The 25208-nt window shown below is 43.4% G+C and overlaps 2 protein-coding genes across 19 annotated transcripts in view; both read right to left on the bottom strand.

Moving 5' to 3' along the window:
• Positions 1–25208, bottom strand: part of NRG1 (neuregulin 1) — a 456310-nt gene that overhangs the window by 74951 nt on the left and 356151 nt on the right. For 5 of the 18 annotated variants that reach the window (XM_072358884.1, XM_072358885.1, XM_072358886.1 and 2 more), the window contains exons 1-2: positions 16032–16171; positions 14918–15608 (exon numbers count right to left, since the gene is read on the bottom strand). The exons of the other annotated variants lie outside the window; for them this stretch is intronic. In XM_072358884.1, the coding sequence (XP_072214985.1) occupies positions 14918–15545 (628 nt within the window). In that variant the 5' untranslated portion in view covers positions 15546–15608; positions 16032–16171. Of the gene's footprint in view, positions 1–14917; positions 15609–16031; positions 16172–25208 lie in introns of those variants that run through there. 18 annotated transcript variants of the gene reach the window in all.
• LOC140263753 (uncharacterized) lies at positions 15990–16151 on the bottom strand. Its single transcript, XM_072358902.1, has one exon. The coding sequence runs from the start codon at positions 16149–16151 to the stop codon at positions 15990–15992; it is 162 nt and encodes a 53-aa protein (XP_072215003.1).

Here is a 25208-nt window from a genome sequence, read left to right as displayed (position 1 = left end):
TCCATGAGTGGAAGTAGGTCTTAGCCATGTCCCAAGACAACAGATAAAGAGCCTTTAGCTTCACTGTCATTCTCCAGAGGTGTCGGATAACCAGGACATGATATAAGGTATTGTGATAATGAAACAATAAACCACTGAAACTCTGCAGGATGCAAGGGACCTCTTTAAAAAACAGTGCCTCGGAAATATAAAGTAGATTATGGTAATTTAAAGTCAGTCAGTCAGAAACATCAGTGATAGCAAAAGGTTAATAAGCCTTGTCTACTGCAGGTGTTTTTTGTTTGGGGTTGTCACATCTTTGAGGGTGGGATGAAGCATGGGGCTATACCATACAGAGGCACCACCCACAACGTCCTGAATCTGTGTTTATTAATTATCTTCCAGCTATTAAGATTAATACCTGAAAAATCTACACCAGTCCTCCCAGAGATATTCCCAGCAAAGTAAATGAAAACATGTGCTTGGCTGTGATGGAGTATTTGGTAAAAGCTTAGCATTTGGGCCTAAAGTATGGCTTCATTAAGCAGGCATTAACTCATGCATGCACCATGCTGTAGAAATAGTTTCTAAAAAATAGGCATGTTTCCTTCTTCCCAGTTTTGCTTCTTATGAAAGATCAGCCCACTGCAATACCCCACCAATTAATCTGAAATGCTAAAAATAGCTTGCAATGTGTCTCCTTCTGCTTGATCTTAATGCAAAACAGTTGTGTTGCATGGCAGAGCATCACTTTGGCTGCCAGCAGTTTGCAAGCCAAATGGTTCTTTATTGTTTCATGTCTAAGAGGTGTACAGCATTTTGCCTCTTGTCTTGCAGACAAGAAAATGCGTCCTTGATCAGTAACAGGAGGTATAGAAGAGGAGGAACAGAGCTGCTGTTTCCCTGCCTTGCAGTAAGTTACTGCTCTTGCCTTTCCCTAAGGGTAGCTGGGGATCAGGAGAGACATTGATTATGATCAAAGAAGGTGCAAAAGCCCAGCAAACACATAAAACTGTACAGAACTAGTAGATCCTGATCCATAGTATGAAACTGTGTTGGCATGGTCAGACCCTGAAGAGAGATTAAGGAACTCCTTATAACCTGCCTCCCCTCTCAGATCCTGAACAGCCATTTGAGAGTACAGTCCTCTACAGAGTACCATCAACATTTTTCCACCTAGAAGAACTTTTCAAGCACCTGCAAGTTATCTTGTGAATTCACCATTCCCCCTGCAATGTTGGCTTTGGAAGATAAGTGAGCAGCAAAGGGATGTCACAGGCAAGATGCTTTGCAGCATATGAGAGCATAGTGCAAGGCTCTGTATAGTTATCTGTAGGGACCGACTATGGAACTGGAGGTGCTGTCTTGGGGCACTTCTCCAGACCACATATTTCACTCCAGCTCTGTGAAAATCACTGCTCTGGCTGTGAGCAGCCTAGCACAAGCCAGGGCATTTATAAATGGGAGGCTACACTGATCATAACACAGAAACTGAACTTTAAGGTTGGGCTCTTAGAGATAAGATGGATGGAAAAACCACTTGTCCATTTGTTTGCACATCTACTTCCCCAAAGTCAAGAACCACAGTCTCACCAAGGCGGTATGCTGAGTTCATATGATGGTAAAGTCAGTTTTCTTTTTGCCCAGTGGACTACTGAAGAAGAGATTTACAGTGTAAGGGCAAAGCAGAACTTGACTACCTAGTTCCAAAGCTGCCTGTTTCATTTTAAAGGGGAGTTTAAAGTGTTGTCGTGGTGCCCTGCCCTCACCTTGAAGCAGCAGGACAGTTTGGGACACAGCTGAAAACACATTTGTGTTTTTTGTAAATGCCATTGTGGCAGACCTGAACTCAAATCCTCAGAAGAAACAGCTTTCTGAGCAACTGGCAAAGCGCTGACTCTGGCAAAGGAGACATCATCACTTACAAACCTTCATTTGACCTTCCTCCTCAGGTGTAAGTTCGGCAATGACTCACTCCAATCCATGCATTGGTGCTCTGTACCAAGCCATCTTTCCATAACAAACCCTCTGTTAACACTGGCATTTTCCACTCTGAAGCAATGGCATTAACTGTCTCAAGAGCTGATTTCATGCAGGACACTCAGAGTAAAGCACATCTAATGTAATCAATCTTGCATTTCTAGCTGAGGCAGTGCTTAGTTTGCTTTTTCCTAACAGCAGCAGCTATACAGTACTGGTATGTATAGTATCCCTGCTGCACAGAAAAGCAAACTGGCAGAAGAAGAAAGGACTGTTCCTGGCATCATTTCCCCACCTACACAGCAGAAGGCAGAGCAGTTTCAAGCCAAACAATTATCCTCAATTTATTACGGTAATGGCAGTAGTGAAGGGCAAAGCTAAAAAGTCTCTCTGAGCAGGGCTGACCAGATAGGAAGGGGTTTTATGCAGAAGAGGTTGCATTAAGACCTGTGAGTCCCCCTCCTATGCCACCAGTTCTCAGAGAGCACCACTGCCCTTTACTGTCCAACTTCAAGGGCATTCAAAATGACCAGCTGATTTTGCATCTCTATGCACACACACACACAAATAATTAAAAAGATTTGGGCATTTACAACATACCTCTACTAAGAAAACCAACAAGTGAAATCACCCAGAGAACAAATATATAAGCAAACAGCTAGACCCTGCAGCTGGTTGAGGTTCGGCCAACAGTAAGGATTTGACATATGCAGCTCTAACTTTGGGAAATATGATCCCTAAACTTTAGCTACTTGTCAAATGTCAAAGAAGTGCAACATTGCTATTTTTTTTTTTTTTTTTTTTCCTGAAGGAAGCCATTAGCAAACAGTCTGTTATATTCAATGAAGCAATGACAGAAAAACAGTCTAACTTCAAATGTCAGGATCTGATTTCGTTTACATGTATCTCATCCATTTTTAGCAATAATGCCAGCAAGGAATGCATTTTAACAGTGAAGACCCACTGTCTTCCTATATATTTTAAGCAATAATTCCTATTACTACCTGAAAAAAATCTGGAACTAGAGGATTCTGGAATGACTTTTGCTTTATTCAAACATATTTATTTGCATTTTTTCTCCCCTTTCTACCCAGATTTTCATCAGTACACGTCACCCATTACAGACCGGATGGCTGCCTCTCAGGCTGTGAGATTTCACTTGCAGCATTACCACAAGTCTCCTCTGTGATACTGGCAAAATCACAGGGTCCTCCCTAAGAGGAGCTGCTGGTGCTCCACAAGATGTTTGTAAACTGCTACCTACATCATTGTTATATACTTGCTTTCTGTGTAATGGAATGTTGTGTATATTTCCTTGTCTTTCTCACAGGCCGGCTGTAGAAATGAGTGCAGCCTGGTGCCAAAATGCATGTTGGGAGATTTAGTGGAAGATGACTGCTTCTCTGCTCTCCGCATCTCATGTTGTGCAAGCTGGCATCCTTGCTGGTCCTGCAGTGCATTTTGCTGATGCTAGCAGTGATGGTGCAAACCTCGTAGCACCAGCATTATACAGGCTACCAGGGCAAACAAAATCAGCCTTATGTCTGCAGCATCCTTCTCTCCTTGCAGGTCTGAACACTCCTACACCCGCTCCTCTGGATGTTTTCAAGGGAGAAGGTGAAATGTCCCTGACATGTACTATGGTCCAGCTTAAAAACACCTCCCCCACCTCCCCACAAGAACAACCTCCCCAGGATCGCAGTACTTGTCAGCATGCAGCCCAAAGGACTTGCACACACCACGCTGATATTTCAATCACAGTCACTATTTCTCCTTCAGACTGAAGCCCATTAGCTTCTAAACTAGGCTACTTCCTGGCGTTGAGCTGAAGGAAGCACTTTGTTGGGAGTATAATCAATCTTACCACAAAACTCTGGCTAGTACTCTCTCAGGTGATTGAACAGTCACATGGGAGAAAAATGACACAATTCAAGGGTTGCTCTTAACCACGCTAGGACATGAAAAATGAAAAGTGTCACTATATTACTTTGACTTCCTTACATCATCACCCCCAAAGAAGAGCCATGAAATGCAGCCCCTCCATGATGGACTTATGCATAATTCAAGACATGAGCTGCATTCAGGAGCAGATCTCTGTTCCAAGTCTGCTGTGAATGCCAAGCAGCATAAGCTTGTCGGCTGCCCAGGCAGAGAAAAAGACAGATCACTAGCACTGCAAGAAAGTGAAGCACGAGAAAGTCTAAGGTTGCGATCACTTGTGGAAAGCCAAAACCTGACAACTTGAAAAGCTCTGCTAGCAAGTGAGCAACCCTGGAATATCTCATAATTTTGCCAGTATTTGTGGGTCTGTAGCTTTTCTGCTACATAGCCATCTTATGTGTGGTGGGCATTCATTGTGTGGATTCGCCATGACGCTCTTTAAGTTAGCAGGATTTAAAGCAGAATTGTATTGAATTTCAAATGGTCATTCCAAGGTTTCATCTGTTTTAACATCAAATCACACAGAGGTCAAGCTGCAGCTAGAAAGAAACTGAAAGTTACTGGACTCAGTGCAAGGTAAAGTACAGGCCAGTGTAGCTGGACTGCCCATTAGTTTTCAGGGAAAGCTACCGTTAGCATGGACATAAGGAACTATTTCAAATACTTACGGTAAAAATGAAGGAATTTGTATTCATCTGCAGTCACCAGGGATTGTGACTGGAATTTGCTAAAGGTTCTTTCTTGATGAGGTCAAGATGTGAACCAATTACCCTGGGGTAGCAAGCAACCATGGTGCTATTGGTGCATAATGACTGGGGCACATGGTCTTATTGTGTGACTGATTCAAATCAGTTAACCCTCAGATAAAAAATGCCAGCAGTTAAACTGGCTTTTTCTTCACCAATATGGATGATTATAAGCTTAAGTAGTCTTTTTTTTTTTTTTTTTTTTTTTAGTTTGCTTTCACATGATGTGTTGTTTCATTGCCATAACTGAACACTCAAAATCTTATGATGTGACCTATGGTTATACAAAATTCATGGTAAAGTCATTTGCCTGATCTTTCCCTATTGACTGACATTTTAAAGTCTTCCTCTGCAAGTGCAGGATTTAAATGACTTGCACAATATTTACAAACCATGTTTAAAAAAAAACAACATTCTTAGTGTTTCCATTAAGTCAACATTTTGGATTAATTATCAGGGATGTTTTGTCATTATGCCATCACCACCCATTTGTAAAATAGAGAAACATATGAAAAATAATGTATAAATGAAGTGTAAGTTAGCATCCAACAGCAGCGCTAGGAAAGGCTCTTGCTAATGTTCATGAATATTCTGGAAGTATCAGTAACAGCCCTGACAAGACACTTTTATAGTATAAAAAGGCATGAGAACAGCATGGGCAAGTACTGGTCTGCAGCATGGGGAACCAGCTAAATAACTGCTAGGGGCAATGCAGTTTGGATACCACATTCTTATTTGAGTTCTGGCATACTGACATGCCACGGTTGGTGCATCTCAGCTCTGCTCAGGAGGTGTCAGAATAATCTTCGGGCTTTTTTTTGTTCAGTTCTTCCCCCCACCATCACTATCCCCCCTCTCCCAATATCAAGTTCCTCTCCCCTGCCAGCTTCTGCCTGGCTAAATGGCTTAAGGGAACTGATACTTCCTCTGATTCACAGCTGTAAATCTGCTTCCTGGGCTTGTCACCAGTTATCTGTGTACATTCACAGAACACATCTTTTTAATCCTTTCTCCAAATTTGGAGAAGGAAAAATAGCAAACACTAAACAGTCAATTACCAACAATTAGGAAAATTACAGGGTTGCTTGAAAAGCTACTTATCTGAGGGATCTCAATTAATCTTCACTGTATGGTGAATTCACATGCTTGGAAGTAGCAGGCAACGGAAAGGTTGATAGCCGTGTTCTCAAATCTCTGCACATTTAAAAGCCAGCATACATGTTGGCTTTCCTAGCCATAAACCATTATGTAGAGCACAGGGGAATTTTGAGGTTAACTTCCTGTTAACAGGCTTCGAAAAATAGATTGTGTGCTACTGCGCTGATTGGCTGCTTGGCCTGAAATGCAGCCTTTCCATGCACACAAACAGAATACATGCACAGCTGTATGTCATGAAAGTTGCACAGCTGAAACAGTTTGTAAAAAATTGTTAGTGATAACCTTCACAATCTGTTAACTCTGTTGCTAAATCCTAGTTGCTAAAAAGCAGGGTGGGCCAATAAAACGCATAAGGCAATAGCTGGAGCACACCAAAGGCTTTTGCACAAAGTGACAGGAGGAAATTCAATGACTGAGAGCCATGCTGCTGTGCAGGCAGAGCAGAGGGGCTCCAGTCCTCAGGGAGGCTGAGACAACAGGGCACAAAGGGCACCTCCTTGGATTTCAGCATTGGTGAGGAGCATGTAGTCAGCATGGATCCTTGGTGAGGGGATCTGCTTTGCAGAGGTTTGCTGAGAAGCACAGCATGGCCTAAAAAGGGATAATCATATTCATAGTGCAGCCATTCAGCAGGAGAAAAATCTGCCTCCTGACCTCCTGCAATATCCCAGGCAGATTGCAGGTATCTGTGGCTTTAGGGAATAGAGATTTCTGCTTTGTTCCAGACAAGAAAGGGTCAGATATCTCTTGTTTGCCTATACTTGGCAGATTTAAATGCTTCTTTCCAGTTTCCCAGCACTTTCCTGGCTGCTTTATGTTCCTCTGTTGCTTGTATGAGCTCAAGCTTCCCCAACCCCCTGCATCAACCCAGTAGGAAACCTTCAGTGTCTATCACAAGGACACCAGTTTGCTTCCCCACTGGCTCAGACTAGATGCAGAAGTGATCCTTCTTCCATTCCCCTGCATCTGTTTCTCTCACTTTGATAAACGTCTCCCTTACTGAGGCACTATTTCCTCCACAACGATAACTGTCCTGATGAGCCATGGCCCAAGGAGTGCTGTCTTGAAAATATCAGAGAATCTTGAATTTGACATTGTGATTTTCTTGATAAGATCATGTTACCAAATCCCCATGTTCTGTGATGATACCAGATGCTTGACCATCAAGTGATCCTACTGAGCTAAGTCCATGCAGCAGACAAACTATGGGGCAGAAATGTGAGAAGAAATGCAATGATTTAATTGTATTTAATCTGGTAAACCCTAACACCAAAATCCTTCTCTCTCATGTATATGTGATCTGGGGATGCTGTGATTTCTGGAAGGAAAAACCAAATACTGGAAGAGCTGAGACAATGAATTAAATTAAGAGTATGCTGATGCAATGATTCTTGGGACAATATTACAAGAGATGTCTAAAGAGCAAGTAGGGAGAAATCTTTGAAAGCATGAGCAGAAATGACTGATGGAGTCTGCACAGTCAAAACCAATGACAGAACTCCTTCACTCTTCAATCAAGAAGTTTTGCTGGGAGCATCCCTCAGAGCAGGCCAGAAACAGCTGTGGAATGAGAAAGGTGGAAGAAACACTAAAGTGCACATAGCATTGATAAGAAATGGTGATATCAGTTTTTTATTCCCTTAGAGTTGTTGTTGCACCTGAGCAAGCAGCAGCATGTGGCCCTGAGGACAGCTGAAGAAACAGGGCAACAGTGACCCCTGTGTATGTGGCATATGGGTCTTCTGCCCTGACTCGACATCATTACTTATTTACTGCTTAAAACATTAAGCAGGCACTAGCAGTAGCTCATGAATCTTTGGTGCTTCCGAACAGTGAGAGAGAAAATGAACAGTTTTCATTGCCTCTTGTTGGGATTTTGGACTAGCCGGTGTATAAATATTGTATCAAAATTATAGCACTATTTATCTGCAAACCAAGAAAGTGTGAAGGGGGCTGAAATAATTCAGGGACTGAAGACCATTCCCTCTACAGGGAGAATTATTGACCTCAGCCTGCCTGGTCTGTTAAGAAGACTTGGATTACTACTGCCCAAGAGGAGAACCAGATGTCATGGAGGAGTTTTTAAATCTAGGTGAGAAAGGTACAAATGAATGAACATCCAGAATACAAAAACATATTTCACAGTCAGCATATGTGGTCCTGTTTGAAAGAGAATGATAAGAGTATGAGAAAAGGAAAGCACTATCTTTCTCTTGGTTTTGACATCATGAATGGCACATGTCTGGAAGAAACTTTAGTCAGGAAGATTCTCTGTGCCATGTCGTTCACAGATAAGCGCATCCCAACGCTCATCTACGTTTTATAGAGTTAGAGATCAGAAAATATGCCAGTGAAAATTCAGGTCATTTTGTTCAAGCTGAAAAACTAAATTCATTACACAGATTAATTTAGAGTAGTGGAAATGGTAAGTAACTCTTCCTGAGATCCATCAGCTTTAGACTGACTTCCAGTTAGCACCTTAGAAGTCTTGAGGTATTTTTTATGAGCTTGCAGTCTTTTTATTTATTTTAATTTTTTTTTCTTCAGATGAAATGCTTTTGAACAAGTTTGATACTCTTTTTTTTTTTTTTTTTTCCTTTTTATTCCTCCTTTGATCTGTCTAATCACATGAATTAATTGACTGTTAAAAATTGTAAAATTCAAATCTCTTTCAGGAATTCCACAGAAATGCCGAACAATGTCACAAATCATGCTTAAGATCATAGCTTCATATACAACCCCCGCCCCATGCCATGTGACTACCAACCCAGTATTGATTTCCTTTCATCTCAAAATCTGAAGCAATATTCATTGCCAAAATAAAAAGCTGTCTGAGTTATGAGAACACACTGCCAGCAAGTTCTAGGATGAAACATAGATATAAAAAAGAAATAAGTGGGGGAGGGGGGCAGCAAAAGCATACATGGAATAGCTGAATATACTCTCTGAGAAGATATGTATTAGAATGAGGCTTTAATCATAAAACTACACAGGAGCAAAAGAAATAGATGAGCACCACAGTCCTACCATTCTTGTCTACAGCAGAATGGAACTTGCCTCTAGTTTAGCTCAGAGCAGCCTAGAGGGGCAACTAGCCATGTCCCCATGGATTTGCTCCTGCCTGTTTTACTTCTGTCTCAGTGACTAAGCCTCTCATGGGAATTTGGGGGGCAGGGAGGGAGGGGACACAATAGACAGAATGAGGCAGGACAGGCTGTAAATAAGCAGTCACATCAGCCTTACACTGGACAAAAGTACTGCATAGTTATTTCTTCCTTGCTGTTTTCAAACCTCTCAAATTGCCAAATGACAGTCATGCTCTGGGTCCTGAGTTTAATGTGTACCTCCTGCCAAGTCTGGGTCTCTACAAAACATTTTAATGTGAAGGAGCAAGATGTAATTCACAATGGACACTGGGCTGTCTGTAGTATAAATAGTAAGGGTAGCCAGCATGACTACCATAAAGCAATCCACATAAAGACAGTGCCTGTTCATCTCTGCAGCCTGTCTGGGCAGTGAGAGGGCAGAAGCCCTTCACCAGCAATGCTCCACACTCATCTACCTGTCTCCAAGAGGCAACATGCCTGCATCCCTTCCTGATTTCATGTGGCCTGAACCTGACCTTAAACACAAGGACTCCCTTCTCTGCTTCACTTAATACCTTGTAGCAAAAACAGAATGTGGCTTCAAACTAGTCTGATTTCCTCAAAGGAAACAATTCCCTCCCCTCAGCCACACAAAGCCTCTGCTCCTAACACTGCTTCATCCTCAGCAAGGCTGGCTTTTTCCTCTTAGAAGCCTTTCATCACCTCCTGCGGCACTTTCTAGGTCTGTCTGCCCTTTCCTGATGCAGAGCTAAAGCAGTCTCTTCCTGGGCACTGTCTGCAGTAGATTGGCATCACATGTGCTCTCCCTGAACCAGCTGCCTCATTGCATTGCTATTGATTCCGAGTTGGATTTCTGCAGCAAATCTATTGCATCTCCATTAGCGAGACTGCAAACGATGAAAACGCTCATTTATATTGTTTCAGCTCTGCATTTCAATTAACCTGCAGCCTAGCCTCCACTGAGCCAAATTCTGCCTTCTCATCTCATGCTGAGACACTTGCCCAAGGTTTCTCTGTACCTGGAGGTGAGACACTGCAAATCTGATGAGAGGCAGCTGTATGCCTTTATTTGTAGTGCACAAGCAAGAAATCAACTTATTCACTCACAAGTACCATAGATACTAAAAGATGATTGTTTTGGAGCCCTATGGTGAAAATACAAAACTGCTATGTTTTGTTTGTTTGTTTGTTTTCTAATCTGTTTTGCTTGGAAACTTTTGATGCAGTACAGTCCCACCTACAATTTTTAATAAAGAAATGGTCATGGACTCCATGTAACTGTAGTGTATTACTATATTCACATATGCTTATGTATATGAGAAAGGAGGCTACCTTGAAGTTCTGTGTAGCCATGAAAATGTAACTTTTTCTCAGTGCAGTTCACAAAGTAGAATGAAGCTCTTAAAAAGGTATACAAGTGGAAGCTACTGTTCAGAAATAGGGACTATTACTATGAGGAAGTACTTCAGAATGTTTTCTCCATGATGCTCTGTGTGTTCAAGAAAAACTGCATCCATGAGGTGGTATTGAAAGCTGTGACCTTGGGGTACTTTTCCAAGAGAGGGAAAAGCAGAACTGATCAGTTCAGCCCTCTGCATGCTTAACAGAAGAAAAAGCATTTCTGTGCAAGCAGTGAATCTTAAAAATGGGGAAGGCAGAGAACTATAGAAAAGCAAAATAGTAATAAATTAATCTGACCAAACCGTGTTCTTATTGAAGGTGTTTTATAGGCAGCATGACAAAATAGGCTGGAAAGTATGCATAGATTGATTACCTCTTTGGAAAGCTTAATCATGGATATGAACTCCCTGAAATTTGTAGCATCTTATGCATCTTACCCCATCAGTCCAACTGCACCCTACCCTGGGTATTACTGCCACATGTATGTAGATGTGTAAGTCACCACAGCCTTTGGGACAGTGGAGAAAGAAGTGTCTGAGGCACGAAAGTCTGGGTGACTCAGTAAATTGTCACTTGCTTTACTGCTGCATGTTAATGGGGGGCCAGTTTTGTCTTCAGAGCTTACCCAGATCAGTATGTCTATATTATGCTCTAAAGTTAGGCTCAGAACTTGTCTGGTATCTGGGCCAAGATTAATTATATCTGTCTCATGACAAGACATTGTTAATTCACAGGGCTTGACAAAGAAAAATCACGGTTTTCAAGACAAGTCTTGGTGTTGTGTGGCAGACAATTAGAAGTTGCAGTGCCAAAACTTACTGGAGAACGGGAGCAACTCTTCCAAGTCTCGCTCTGGTAACCACCCTAGGCAAGTCCTCTTCTTTAATTCTGACCAGGAAGCCAAGGCAGCTCAGCTATCTATCTAACACAGGCAATTAGGTGTCTGAGGCTAATCAACAACAATACTGTATCACATATGGAGCAACACCTGCTCTAAGGTGCTCTCCCACACTGGAGAAAAAGCAGCCTCATTTGCAGTGCTGTCCTACCTAACAATACTGAGAACAGGAAAAGCTGCTATACATCCTGTGGTGCACCACCCCCACCTGCAGCTCTCTGATCTTGATGCTGCCAGAGGTTGCATCTTAGAGGAAAGAACATCATATTCAGAACTGGGAATGAACAAGTGAAACTGGCAGATACAGAGAGAAAGTAACAAGGAGCTTTTACAGTGGTATATCAGATCAAGTGACAGGCCCATCAACCCACTGTATCCCAAGGAACCAGGGAGGCTGAAGTGGAAAGGATGCAAGAACAACCATCTTCTCATCAGGCACAGCCAAAGGACAGAAGTGCCCTTTGGCACCCCAGAAAGGCAGCCCTGTAGGAGCTGGAGGGACCAGAGGGCCTGCTGTGAGAAGCTGCATGTGGCAGCAGGCATAAATGGAACTGCCTCCGATGCTGAGAGCATGGCACTATGTACTCATGTCTCCCATGCAGACCTAAAGCACTCTGACCAGTCAGCCCTCTCCTTTCCAGACTGACCTGAAAGGTGAATTTGTTTAGGAAGAAATCACTTGATGGGAAGAAAAGGCCACAAGAAGATCTGTACAGAGGAGAATGCCTTGTTGGCAGATGTGTGGATGTAGTTATTGTAGAAACACAAGATTTGACAGTACAATGGAAGTGTATTGGTTACTAACCCAGATAAATGGTGGAACTCAGAAAGAAGTAAAATTTAGCTGCCGAACTATGTTAGCACTTTTACAGTGTGCTTGTCTTCACAAGCAAGGGAGGTTGTAGCTTAGTGAGTAATACTATATCTTGCATGCGGAGAAACCTTCTCTGGAGTAACTGCACTAGGATAGACACACTCAACTTTAAAATGTTCACCTTTAAAACATTAACCTTTCCTTTCTGTTTCAGTAAAGGAGTCATGATATTATAACATAAGACGGAAACTAACCAGAAAGGAAGCAATTTTTTTTATTTTTTTTTTTCTGTATTGATAAAGGGCAAAGCATAATAATAGGAGGGAGACCAGTCTTGAATCTAATGTACCAGACACAATTACTAGGATTGTCTCTCTTCTGCTTTCTCTCCCAGGCTCCAGGAGAAAGAAGAATCAATTAGCTCTCAACAGACAATGACCTTGAAGGATACAGCTTTAAGGGGAATGTGCTGAGTAAGACAGAAAAGAAAGGAGAAGAAAAGGATTTGGAAACTCACAGAAGGGCTTGGTTCGGAAACAGTACCACAGAACATGAGATATGTAAGTTCTTTTTTAGTTCTGCACTGGAAAAAAAAAAAAAAAAAAAAAAAAAAAAAAAGTCGTATTACAGTATTAAAGGAGATTTCTGGGAACAAGCTACCTCCCTCTGCTTGGAACAGAAACAAGGACGCTGAGAGGCAAAAGAAGGGACAATCCAATTTACAGATGCTACTTTCCAAGCCATCTCTCAAAATTTTATGGCTGTCAAAAGCATTCATAAAAAAAGAAAAAAAGTTATCACTGATGCAATCTGTCAGCCTCTCCAACAAATCTTGCTCTACATAAAACGCAACAACGTGTTTGAAATGCAGCTGTTTCAGAAACCCCAAGACAGTGCTTTCAGAGCTGTCCAAATCATTCTTTTCATGCTTACTTTAATTCTTAGGCAGATCTTCTGCAGTGCACTTTTCCATCTCTATTTTATTAGAGATTCAGCCATTTGCCACAGTCACAATTACGCACCACGATTAGAATCACTGAGGGCTACACAACCTTTTCCCTCAGTGCAACCTGAGCTCAAACTGATGCCAGATCTCCCTCTCCTTTCAGTCTGTTCCTATCTGGAAGTCTATGATGTCTTAAAAACATTTATATTAAGAAAATCGAAACAACAGTAGAAAACCCAACTCAACCGCCTGATTTCTGGACAACCATTTACTTCCCAGATGTAAGTAAATATGAAAGCAGATAATAGTTTCCCCTCCACCCCCTCAGTAACTGCTCTAAAGAATATATATATATATATATATATATATATTTTTTTTTTTCTCCATTTACTTCCTGATGAGATTGAGAAACTTTTGCCTCACAAGTGTAAATTCAGAAGGGTTGTTCTGACATAACCAGTGTTTGGTCGTTTCTCTCTAGCGTAGGAAAGATGCCATTTTGACTGGTTGGTGCTCGCTGGTCACTATATGGACCAAAAAGATCTGTCATATCCTTAATGCCCCTTACAACATCCACACTACAGAAGAGATTTTCTACATCAACGATTAAGAAAATATCACTGAGTATAGTTTTGTATACCTGAAAAGGTAGTTATGTGTAATTCAAATGATGTTCTACCTCCCACAAAGTCTGCACGGCAGTATTTCCCTATCAGTCTGTTTCCATCAAATAAATTGCTGTTAATCCAATATCCCATTGTTGCCCATTATATAGGCAAAAGCCAGCAGGCATTCTACACAAATACCTAAAATTTCCTTTCAGTGATTCTGGAATCGTTTCTAACAGCCAGTTGATCAGCATCAGTTCTTGCCTGGAAGCATCTTCTCTGTAATCACTTTTTCACTCGCAGAGGTGCTGGCCCAAAAATGTCCTAGCTAATCCAGTTGCCACATGTCTGTACTGAGTGGGGCTAAACTCAGAAGTGAACTTCTGGTGCCTTCAGGTTTGCAGGGTGAGACTGAGCAGGTAACACTTACAAGCTGGGTGTCTTGGGGCATTACAGGGAAGCCACAAGAGAGAAGAATGTCCTGCAAGGCAATCTGCAAGGAACTAAACTGCACACTCTGATCACTGCAGTTATCTGAAGGAAACCACAGCCCTGTGCTCTTGGCACAATAGCATGCTACCCTCTTTTTTTTTTCACTGGAGTTGCACAATTTTATGCAGCTCAGAAACTGCTGGCTGGCTGCGCTCCGGACTTGATGGGTTAAAATGAGGAATGTCAAAGAAATTACATTCAACAATGTGGTGTTCTGATGCTTTACGATCACTACTGAGAAAAAAAAATCCAGGTACCCTGGATATTTTTTCATTTTAATGATGAACAGAGACTAATTTGAAAACTGCTTCATACTGCCTTTGCATGGGCAAGAACCCCTCTTCTGAAATGCCCCACAGAAAGCAATGAGGAATTGTCTCAGGTTCAACAAGATTCAGCACCTAGAGGAGGGGACAGATACAGATAAATGCATGCTATGCTCTTAAAAGAAAGGGAAAGATCACAAACTGATCACTACATTAGTAACTGCGGTTCTCTAACTACAAATACACTGCTGCTCTTTCCCACTGTTCTCCCTGATTGCTTCAGGAGGACGATAGAGAAGCCTGCCAACAGCAGACTTCAGGAGAGAGGTAGCAGAAATGCTCTGCAAGCAAGGCGAAGAAAATGAACACATATGGAAGACCCAGTACAGGACACAAACCAAATTCGTAAGAGAAATAGGCTGACAGACCATGTGGAATAGTATTTCAGGTAAACCCTTGATGTGAATCACATGCTTCCCTAAAGGTGGATACAGAGAAAAGGATGGCAGTTTTTTTTTCTTTTCTTTTTTTTTTTTTTTTTGGTAGAAGGGAAAACACAGAAACACATAGCTTCTACTTACAAAGTTTTGGAGCTGTTTGGAGATTGGTTTCTGTTGCTTGTGCCTGAGATGCCGTGGTAGGCTCCAGGGAGGATGGGGACAGTGATGGTGCAGCAGAGGACCACAACCCGACATCTAGGATGCGGTTGTAGAGAGAAGGCTGGAGGAAGGGCCTGGAGGGCACGAGTGAGCTGTCAGTTTGCACTGTCACTTCAGCCTTGCTCTCAAGGCTAGGTATGGGGAAGGGTGAGGCATACACCTCTGAAGGCACCCAGGCAGACAGAGCTGTAGGATCCACAGTGCTCCTTGGGTCTTGTCCTATCCTCCCAGGGTCAAGGTGCGTAGGAGAGTCATACTCAAAAATCTTGTCCACAAAGACCCACTTGAGGCCAGCAATGCAGAGGCAGAGACTGAGCAGGCAAGCCAGGATAGGGGCGATGCAGATCTTCTCAGAGTTGAGGCAGCCCTTCAGTCGCTCTGCCTCCAGGCACACACAGCAGGTCGCAGCCAGGCCTGCCACCCCTGGGACCCTGCTGTCCTCTCTTTGGGGCCCCGGCATGTTCTCCTCAGCCGGGAGCCCATCAAGGGAAGCGTCAGGGCTCAGCTGAGCCGAGGGGCTGGGGAAAGTCTCGGTGGCTACTTCAGACATGTTTAAGCATCAGCTCTGACACAGCTCACCTCCAAAAGGTCTTAACTCTATCACAGTCCATTACTGTGAAACACAGACAAAAAGAGACGGAGTAACAGTCACAGCACTCAGCAAAAATCACAGGGCGGGAGTCAATGAGAGGTCCAAGCTCAGCAACATCATCCGAACTGGGAGAGGAGGAACGCACAGGAAAAAGAAGACCCCCCACCCCCTGCCCGAGCCCTCTGCCACTCACACTGCCTTGCCGAAGCCAAGGGCAGCTCTGCAGTCACTGAGCTCTTGTTTCCTGGCCACTTTTATAATTCCTTATATGCCTCTCAAGCAATTCCAGCTCTTCTGAGTGAGGGAAGAAGCGTCACCCCCGAAAGCAAGCGAAACAAAACAAAACAGGGGGAAGGAGGGCGGGGAGAAAGACAACCACGAGCAGCGAACAAATTGACTGGATTAAGTGAGCCAATAGCCCAGAGCGAAAGGCAAGACTCTCACCTTGAGCATCTGAGGCTGGTATCTGCTTAGGCGAGGAAAACAATTGTCATGCGGTAGAAGGAGCAAAAGCAATATCTGTAACAACAGCGGCAGCGGCAGAAGTGACAGTAGCAGCAGCATCCTGTCGCGTTACAGCGGCGGCTGAAAGAGGCTGAATCATTACAGAGCAGCAGGTGCTCGCTGTCTGAGCATCACTGCAAACAATATCATTACACAGAGGTTTGAAAGGAAGAGCGATGCCAAGGCGATGGTAACTCCCTTTCTCTCCCCTCCCTCTTTGTCCTTCTTGAGCGCTCATTCACTTTCCTCCTTCCCCCCCGCCCCGTTCCCCCAGCCCCCTCGCAGCCTGTTTCTCTGATGTACAGGCTCACTCCTTCCTCCCGTCCCCACCCCCCGCCCTCTGCAGGGCTGGTCTGAGGGAAATCAGTGCACCCAGCAACGCAGGACTGTCAGTGACTTCCTATTTTATCCAATTAGGAAGAATAAAGGCCATCAAATCAAAGGGAGGGAGCGGGCAGGAGTTGCGCGCTGCCGCCCGCTCCCTCCTTCCAGCCGGAGCGCGGTCGGAGGAGGCAGACACCGGCGGGCGAGGACGGGTCTAGGTGGGAGTGCGCCGGGCGGCACGGGGCTCGCCGAAGCTGGCAACACCCGACCCTCCCAGGGGAAGCCCGCTTTCCCGCAGCAGCTTCTCCCCGTCTAACACTTAGCGCGTTTCTTTCCACGCCTCTGACTAAGCTCGATCCACTAAGAATAACACTGGGACGCACCTTAGGACAAGCAGCAAAAAATAATCGAAAAAGAAAATATAAAAAAGATCCTCTTCTGACAAATTTCCATTTCATTTGTAGACATCACTTTATATTTAAAAAAAAAAAATAATAATAATAAAAAAAAAAATATATATATATATATCCAGTTTTTAACCTCCTTTCCAAAACCATCCAAAACAAAAAAAGGCAAAACCTTTGCAATAAAGCAAACATAATTCTCGAAAGGTGGCTGCTGCTAAATCACGTCCTCACTCCCCCCTAGAGTAAAATAAAAAAGCAAAAACCCAGAGAACTGCATTATTAACAGGGCTTCTACTTTGTTCCTAAACGTGCCTGTCATTCCTCACCTCCACCAAAGTCTAGCACTAACTCCCATCCCCAGGAGCACATTGTAAGGCAGGTAACAAAGTCTGGAACTGCCCCTATTCCCTATCCCTCCTGTCTCCATCAGAAAAGTGAACCTGTGAGACAAGATGTCTAAAGGGAGAGGGTTTTTTAGCTCAATTTCCTTTGCAAAAATATCTGTATCAAAGGCTTGGCAGTACGAGTACCCCTTCTACCATATAGGGCAAGTGACTGCAGGATACATAATGAAGCAAAGAATCAAGTGCTTCAAACCACCCTGAACTTCCTCTCTCTCTCTCTCTCTCTCTATGTAATGTTTTATTTTTGCCAGTATCTTAGTTGTGTATCCAAAATAGAATTTCATTTCTAATGATATATTTTTGGTAGCTACCAAAAAGATTCCTGTCTCTATTCATCTCTCTGTCTCGTAATCCCCCCATTCACAAAGACTTCCATGGGAACATTAATAACATTTGCATTAAAAAAGGTTTATCAAAATCTCAATGATTCCCACACTGTTTTCACAGACTCTCCCTTCAAGAACTAATTGATGGATGTCTGATCACACAGCTTCCTGTGAGACTGCAGTAGCCAACTGAAGTAATCATGATGCTACATTCAAGTGCCTGGAGAATTTACCTTAAAGCACAGCCAGTGATAGCACTCCCTGGAAGAATGTAAAAAGATAAATCATCATACAATCAGGTCTACATTACTGCTGAAGTGTCTGGTCCTCAGGTTAATGATGTGATCAGTAGTCTCAGACAGAACGAACAGCTTGCATTGCAGAGTTACATACACGGCTCCTCTTATTATCAAGCATACGTGCTACTTAGCTGAAAATGTTCTGCATGAGCACAATCTCTTTCAAGTATCTCAAAATGTATTTCAAACAGCAGTAAAAACACCACAGCCATAGAAGAGGGAACATCAGAGCAGCTTTGTTGTGACAACAGTGATGGCCTGTGGGTATGAACAAGCAAGGTGCCTATGGAAAGACTGAATCCTTTCTTGGACTGAGTGATTAATTTGGGAGAAAGACTGTGCTTCCAAACATACAAGTTGCTGCTCAGGTGTGAGGATGAAGAGCTGCTTGCCAAAGCTGAGAACCAGCAGCTGATTGCTTGGTGCAAGTTTTTTTTTAAGTGTCCTGACATCTTTATTCATGCTTTATTTTCTAACCTTCCTAATTCCAGTGAGAAGCTTTTCCCAGATGCTGCCTCTCTGAGCTGGTCTTTGTGCTGCCTTTACATCATTGTCAGGTACACCTTCCCTGTGCTGGCCATCTGGGCTATCTTACCCTCCTCTAATATTCTCCTGTAATATTTTGCTCACATCTTTCTGCTGCTAAGGTGAATAGAAACGTATGGAGATCTGCACCTTCCTTGAAAGTCACAGCTTCCACGGACAACGCTGTGCAGGTGGATGGAGGGATGTCATCCCATCACTGCTGGTGACACTGGTCGACCCCGCAGTGCGCGAGGTCCCGGGAGTGCAGTGGGGACATTCCAGAGCTCCCTTCACGAGGGTGCCTGACGAGGGCAGCCGGGGCGGCTTCTGTCGCTCCGCCCAGCGCTTCTCCTCGCTCCCCGCCCCGGCGGCCGCAGCATCTCGGCGAGGCCTGGCTCCCTGCCCGGCTGCAGAGCCCTTCGCTGCCGCACGTCCTTTCCCCGCGGCACCTCCGGATCAGCACCGCGCCGCCAGCTCCACTGAGATCTTCCTCCTCCTCCTCCTCCTCCTCCTCCTCCTCCTCTTTCTTCCCGCGGGTAGCCCGCGGAAGTACATCACGCCCCAACCGCGGCATGCCCGCCGGGTCCCGCTGTTCCTGTCCCGCAGGAAGGGCAGGGAGGGATGCTATACCGCATAACCCACCTCCCAGTGCCTCTCTGGCACTGTTCCACACGTGGCTGAAGGCAGGGCCTGGGCAGCCCACCTGCGATGCACTGCTGGCTGGGGTCTCTGCTGCCCCATAGCAACTTGGAAATCCCTCCCAGTAGCTGCAGGTTGGGGCCTTTCACATTTCTGTACTGGCGCTGGCATGCTCAGCTTATCCATGGGTTATGGCCCAGGCAGGTCAGATGAACGGCTTGGAAAAGAGCCAGCAGCTGTCTAATAGAAAGGGAGACCTGGCAGAAAGCAAGAGACAGTGTGGACCTGGAGGTAACAAAATTTTACTGCAGTAGCCCTTCGGTGACTGGTGCAGAACAAGAAGGAAGGAAATTACTTGCATGTTTGCAGCTAGGTCAGGTTCTAATGCAGAGATTTATTTCTGATCATTATACAGCTTGGATCGCCTTGGCTTACAGGAAAAAGTGGTATGATTCTAGACTAATGAAGCAAATGTGTGACTGTGATTTGGACTCTTGCCACATGTAAATGGCAGGTTGAAACACACAAGCTTATGAAACTGTAATTGTATTTTGTGAAGAGTTTTGGTAAAGAATCAGGCATTATTTTGCTAAGCTCCATTCCCACAAGCCTGAGAAAGAAACACAAGGCATTAACTTTCAGCCTGAGATGGGGATGAATAAAATGTTAACTGCTTCTCCGGTTTTACAGACCCTAAAAGGAGGCTGAATTTGTGTTACCTTGCTGTGGATGAACACAGTCTCTGGCCAGACACAAAGATGTGAATGAAACACAAGCAGATATATAATCATAACTGACAGTATCCTGCAAATCAGAGCATCTAGTGCCATTTCGCTCAGCTGGCCCCTCGCTCCTATCATAATCAGACCCAAATATGCTGAAGTTTTTGGAAATTAGGCCTGGCATTTTCATGGAAACCACTGTATTCCAAATATCTAACTGCTTTAAACAAAAAGTCTACATAATTCTCTAAGAACCATCTGCTCTTGGAGGTAATGGGACACAAAGAAAGTAACTGCCTGCATAAATGGCTATGTGCAATTTTCAGGTCTGCTGGGTTGCAGCTTAAGAAAGGATGCTCATAGGACCACAGGGCAATTGGTCATCCTCCAGGCCATTGGCTTTTTTTTAAGACCACATCAATTCTTCAGAAGACACAAGCGGCAATATGCGGCATTAATTTCTCCATCATATGTTCGATCGCACTCCCTTTTTTTCCCATACATTGAGAAATTAAAAGCACTGTAACCAAGAAGCTAAAAAAAAAAAAAAAAAAGTGCATGTTCATTAATAAGAGATTGATGAGGAAGATAAAAGGATCTCTTTTTATTGATTGCAAGCACTTTCTTCAAATTAAATAAGTGCACTATTTAAAGATGGAACGGTGACCCAAAGCAAGCGGGCAGGCTCAATAAGCAGCATCAGTGCCAGCGGCCATATTGTGGGAAGAGCTGGCGATCGCACTTGGTGCAAAAAATTAATTTATTTCTCCTTTCAGTGCTCCACCAATCTCCTCTCTTTAATCCATCTCCCTTGGATTGATGCCAGCATTCTCTCCCTTTGAGTCCTTCCAAAAGCCTTCACTAAAACCCCGTCTCTCAGATCAAATGACATAAAGAGAAAACTTCATTTTGCCTCTCTACTGGAACTGCAAATGCAAAAATGGGACAGGCTGTCATTTGTACACACATATATCTCATTTTTCACCTGATGGAAAGTGAAGAGAATACAAGTGATACTGCTGCTTGCATGTCTTTCCCCACTCTCACCACTTTCTTCCACCTTTTCTTTTTTCTTTCTTTCTTTTTGTAATCATCTGCTCATTTGCAGCCGTATGTGGCTGAGGAGAAGTGATGACAAACCATTAAGAAAATGCAGGAAAACATGAGTGCTACAAACACAGAACCCTTAAGCACTTACTCAGGCTTAGATGTATGGATACATATATGATATATTAATGTCAGCAGAATAATTAGTACTCTTAATAAATAGGGTGTAGGAGGGCAGCTGTGGAAAGACCCCCTGCCCTTAGTCGAGAGAGACAGGAACAAGAGGAAGCCATATCCAAACCATCTTTGTACCCCCAGGCCAAAACAACTATACTGGAATTACTCCAGTGCTCGCATAGGTGTGTCAGAAATGTTTCTTGGAAGTGTCTGGAGCATGGATTACAAACTTCAGTGCTTTTGAAAAGTTTATATTTGAGCAAACTTGTATTGCCTTTGTGCCAGAACTTTCTGTGTTGCCTTCACCTATGCACATTTACACCAGGAACCTTTTTCTCTAAGTACAATAGCCATGGCTAACAAGAACAATGATTTGAAAAAACAACAGAACTACAATGGGCTTTTCAGGGGATGTTTATACTTTAAATAGCTGCAGACAGTAATTGGAACTGAAAGCTGCCATAAAATGGGCCGTTATTTCAGGGGAACCAAAAGGTTTTTTGAGTCTTTTCATCTTCAAGTGAAATGTGAGACACTGAGTTTCTTTCATCCTAATCAGAAGCAGAGCTTGTGGCACTACATGAGACACAGAAACTCAACATCAAACCATGAATATCAGGGTTTTTCATCAATGGCACTGACTCACTTGCCCTACCTCTACTCCGTCACAAAATCTAGGATGAGCACAGCCATTGGTCAGACTAATGACAAATAGCTCTGCTGTGTGATGAAGGAGCATTTAAGAAATTGAAATACCTGTAATGCCAACAGCTGGGCTCTTCTGCCAATGGGCAGAAACAGCAGAAAGAAGACCTCTGTATTTTATTGTTTTCTTCAGATCCAGCACCACCCTTACCCTACCACTGGCATCTCTGTTTTACAGTGTGGCAGGGAGCTGTGACAGCGTGATGACTACACGTCCGAGGCACACTCATTAACTCCCACCCACCTCAGTGGCCAAATGCATTTGTGAGCCTGCATTTGAGCATCTGTATTCAGAGATAGAGCAAATTCCTTGAGAGGGTTGGCTGGCCAGTGGCAATACTGTTGCTTTGTACAGACATGGCTGTATAGGACCTCAGGCTGGCCAGCCTAGAGACTATTTTCCTCTGCCACAGCCACGACTGTTTTCACATCTTCAGTCCCCCTGCTGCTGGGAGACTCACTGGACTTGTAAAATTTGAACAAACATCCTGAAACTCCTGAATTAAGGAATTATTCTGCTCCCACTGATCCCTGGTTAATGAAGTGTTGAGACGCGCATGGAGTTAAACAAGTGGTAAAATGCCTTCCTGATTAGAGATGGGGTAGATCATATATCTAAGTGCCTTTTTGAACTAGAGCCTAATTCAGGAACCGAAAAGGTATTTTGGACTATAGTGCCGTCTTTCATGATAGACACAGATTAACAATAAAACCATGCTTTTCTCTTTCTTAATGCTACCTCTCACTTGTGCTAATCCATCACTATTGTTCATTTAGTTGGGCTCTCAGCTGGGTCAAGAAAACTGATTTTTGACTTGAAAAGATTTTAAGATTTCAGAATGATTTTTAAATAGGGAAGCTTACCAACTGCTTCCAAGCCTGTCCCAATAAATACTGCAGTCCTAAAGGCTAGCGGGAGAACCAGGCTCCAGAGCACAGAAGTTTGACTGAGTCTGTTCACCAAAGACTCTGCATAGTGAAGTATCCTTACAAGTTATGGCTTACCGTAGGGAGAATTTCTTCAAAAACCTTAACAGGATATCCATTACTCAAAAAAATCTTAATTCTATTTATTATACTTTCCAGTTTTACACAGTGATAGAATTATTTTTGTACTTGCATATATTCTCAGCTGCTGCTGTTCAAAACTTCAAGGCATCAGATTTGACTTCACTTTAAAGCATTGTTTTCAAAATTTCAACTACACATGCACTTCTTAATTAAGCACATTGCAAGCTTATCCTTAATAATTTTACTGCTAGAAAAAAGCCAAAGACATGCAGCCAGTATAGTGCATGGAAGTATTTTTATATCATTAAATGAAGAGGTGTTAATAACAAATTACCCATGTACTACTGGCTTACGTATGTAAGGTATGTCTTAGAATATCATCACACATTCACAATCTGAAACCTTCAGAATTTTGCTTGCAAAAAATGTCATGCTTTCAGCTCAAGCACTGGCTTGCTTAGCAGCCCTCTGCAAATTGCTTCAGATAATGAATTTAATCTGCCTTATTCTAACTAAAGATTCTCATTCAGCTACACTGCTTGGTTCATCTCTGGTTGTGTAGATACAAAGTCTGATCATGTTCAAGATAAGGAGGTGTTTGCTTTTCAAAACATAAAAGCAATTTCACATTTATAACTGCAAAAATTTTGACAATAATAAAAATGACAGTTCTCATAATGCCTCAGAATCCCAGCATCATCAAGGGCATTTAATATTTAATATTCTTTCATAGTGCATTCAGAAAGCCATAGAAGGCATGAATCACTCCTTTGGCATTGGCTGGAAAACATCGTCAATTTCCAGCAAATAATTAAGAAGAATTCAAATAAGTATGACAAAGGAGATTTTATGTCTAGTCATGAGTCTTTGGTAGGCTAATCAAATATGTTTCTATTACGCAGCTGTTTTGAATGCAAACCCCAGCCTGATTTTTAAGATGCTTCTTTGTCATGTCTTCCTCACTCCTGCAACCAGACATGCTTTTTGCTATGTATGGTCTAGCATTAAAGCAAGCCTCTCACCTTTAAAAGAAAAATATGAGGGGAATTAAGGTAGTTACTCTTCTCATACTTTAGCATTCCTGCAACATTTTGGGTCTTGTTAACGGCAAGAGAAACAAAGCTCCCAAATCCTGTAATATATGTCATAATTTCACTGAAGCTAAGGAGCAGAATATGCTGCTTCAGACACCAAGCAGGCCCTCAGTTACATCAGGTAAAAATGGGTTCATGGTAACTTGCTTGTGTTTAACAAATTGACATGCACAGCTCAGAGCAGCAGGGGCTGCTGCTGCTGAGTGCCGTAAGAGCAGTAAATCAGCTTTGGAAAAACCTCCTGCAAGGCAAAACAACCAAGAAACAGAGCATGGGAAGCAGTGATGGAGCAAAATGTAGGTTGTTAAAGCTCAAAGCAGTGTAGAGGGCAATTAAACAGAGCCTTTGCTACAGAACTCAGCTATGTCCAATCTCCACTTCTGATAACAAACACACACGTGGGAGTGTTTATCAAGTCATACATTGATACGCATGAGAATGAGTTGTACTCATCATTTTATTTGAGAGATGAACTGTCCCTGCAGCATATCCTGCAATCAAGCTGCAGGCCATGCCTAGCAGGGGTGCCTCCTGTTCCCATGTCTCACCACGAAGCTTATGGACTGGAAATGAGACTACATTAAGAGTTTGGGGTGGGGTGGGGTGGGTGGGTGGGCGTCTTTCTTTTTCCTTTTTCTTGAGGATGCCTGGGGAAGAAGGGAGCTTACTCTGAAAGATTATTTGAAAGAATGGGCCCTGCTGGTGGGCCTGAGGTCACCCTGTGTCCTAGGTAGCCAAGCTCACACACTGAAGGAATGTGCGTCTGTGGTGGGAGTGACAGCTGTCATGCTGGGGAAGAGAAATCAATGTCTAGAGGATGCCAGGAGAAGAAAACATTGTTTTGGAGCTTTGCTGGATTAGGATGGTGGTTTTCTGAAGACTGGTGCACCCTTCAGCCTGCATACCTGTTTTCTCACTCCTGTCTGCTGTTGGGACAATTTTTCACAGCTCTGTGCTGAAGTGAATGTGGCTCTTGGCCAGCTGTGCAACATCAACAGGAGCCCAAGAGCCCAGGCGGAGGTCAGCATGGGGATCATCTGCCTCCCTTCTTCAGCCTGCAGGCAGCAAAAGGCACCTGGTGGCCTCTACTCATGCTCACACAGCCAAGAGTAACTCTGCCCCTAAATCCGGCTCTGATCAAGGCTGTAGTTTGAAACCAGACACTGTAGAACTCTAGCACTCCCTCAGACATTGACTGCTGAAAAGATGGGGCCAAATTTCTTGCCAGCATGGGCAAGATTTCAGTGTGCTCAGCCAAAGCAGAAGTGAAGATCAAGTGCTCGTTCTCACTTCAGGGCATCAGTCTTCCTGTTGCTCAAATATTCCCTGCCTACTGCTTAACAGCCGCTTAACTCCAATTAAATTAAAAGGTGCCAAGGGGCAACAAATCCTCTTTGTGTTCCTAACTTCACCTAGTGTCCTTCCTACTGGATTTTT

The sequence above is a fragment of the Excalfactoria chinensis genome, chromosome Z (genome assembly GCF_039878825.1).
Source record: "Excalfactoria chinensis isolate bCotChi1 chromosome Z, bCotChi1.hap2, whole genome shotgun sequence".
NCBI classification, from domain to species: Eukaryota; Metazoa; Chordata; class Aves; order Galliformes; family Phasianidae; genus Excalfactoria; species Excalfactoria chinensis.
Note: the sequence above shows the minus strand (reverse complement) of the source record. Positions and strands in the feature narration are given on the sequence as shown.

Coding starts and splice junctions, on each gene's coding strand:
- LOC140263753 (XM_072358902.1), bottom strand. CDS start 16,151: ATGCTGCTGCTACTGTCACTTCTGCCGCTGCCGCTGTTGTTACAGATA.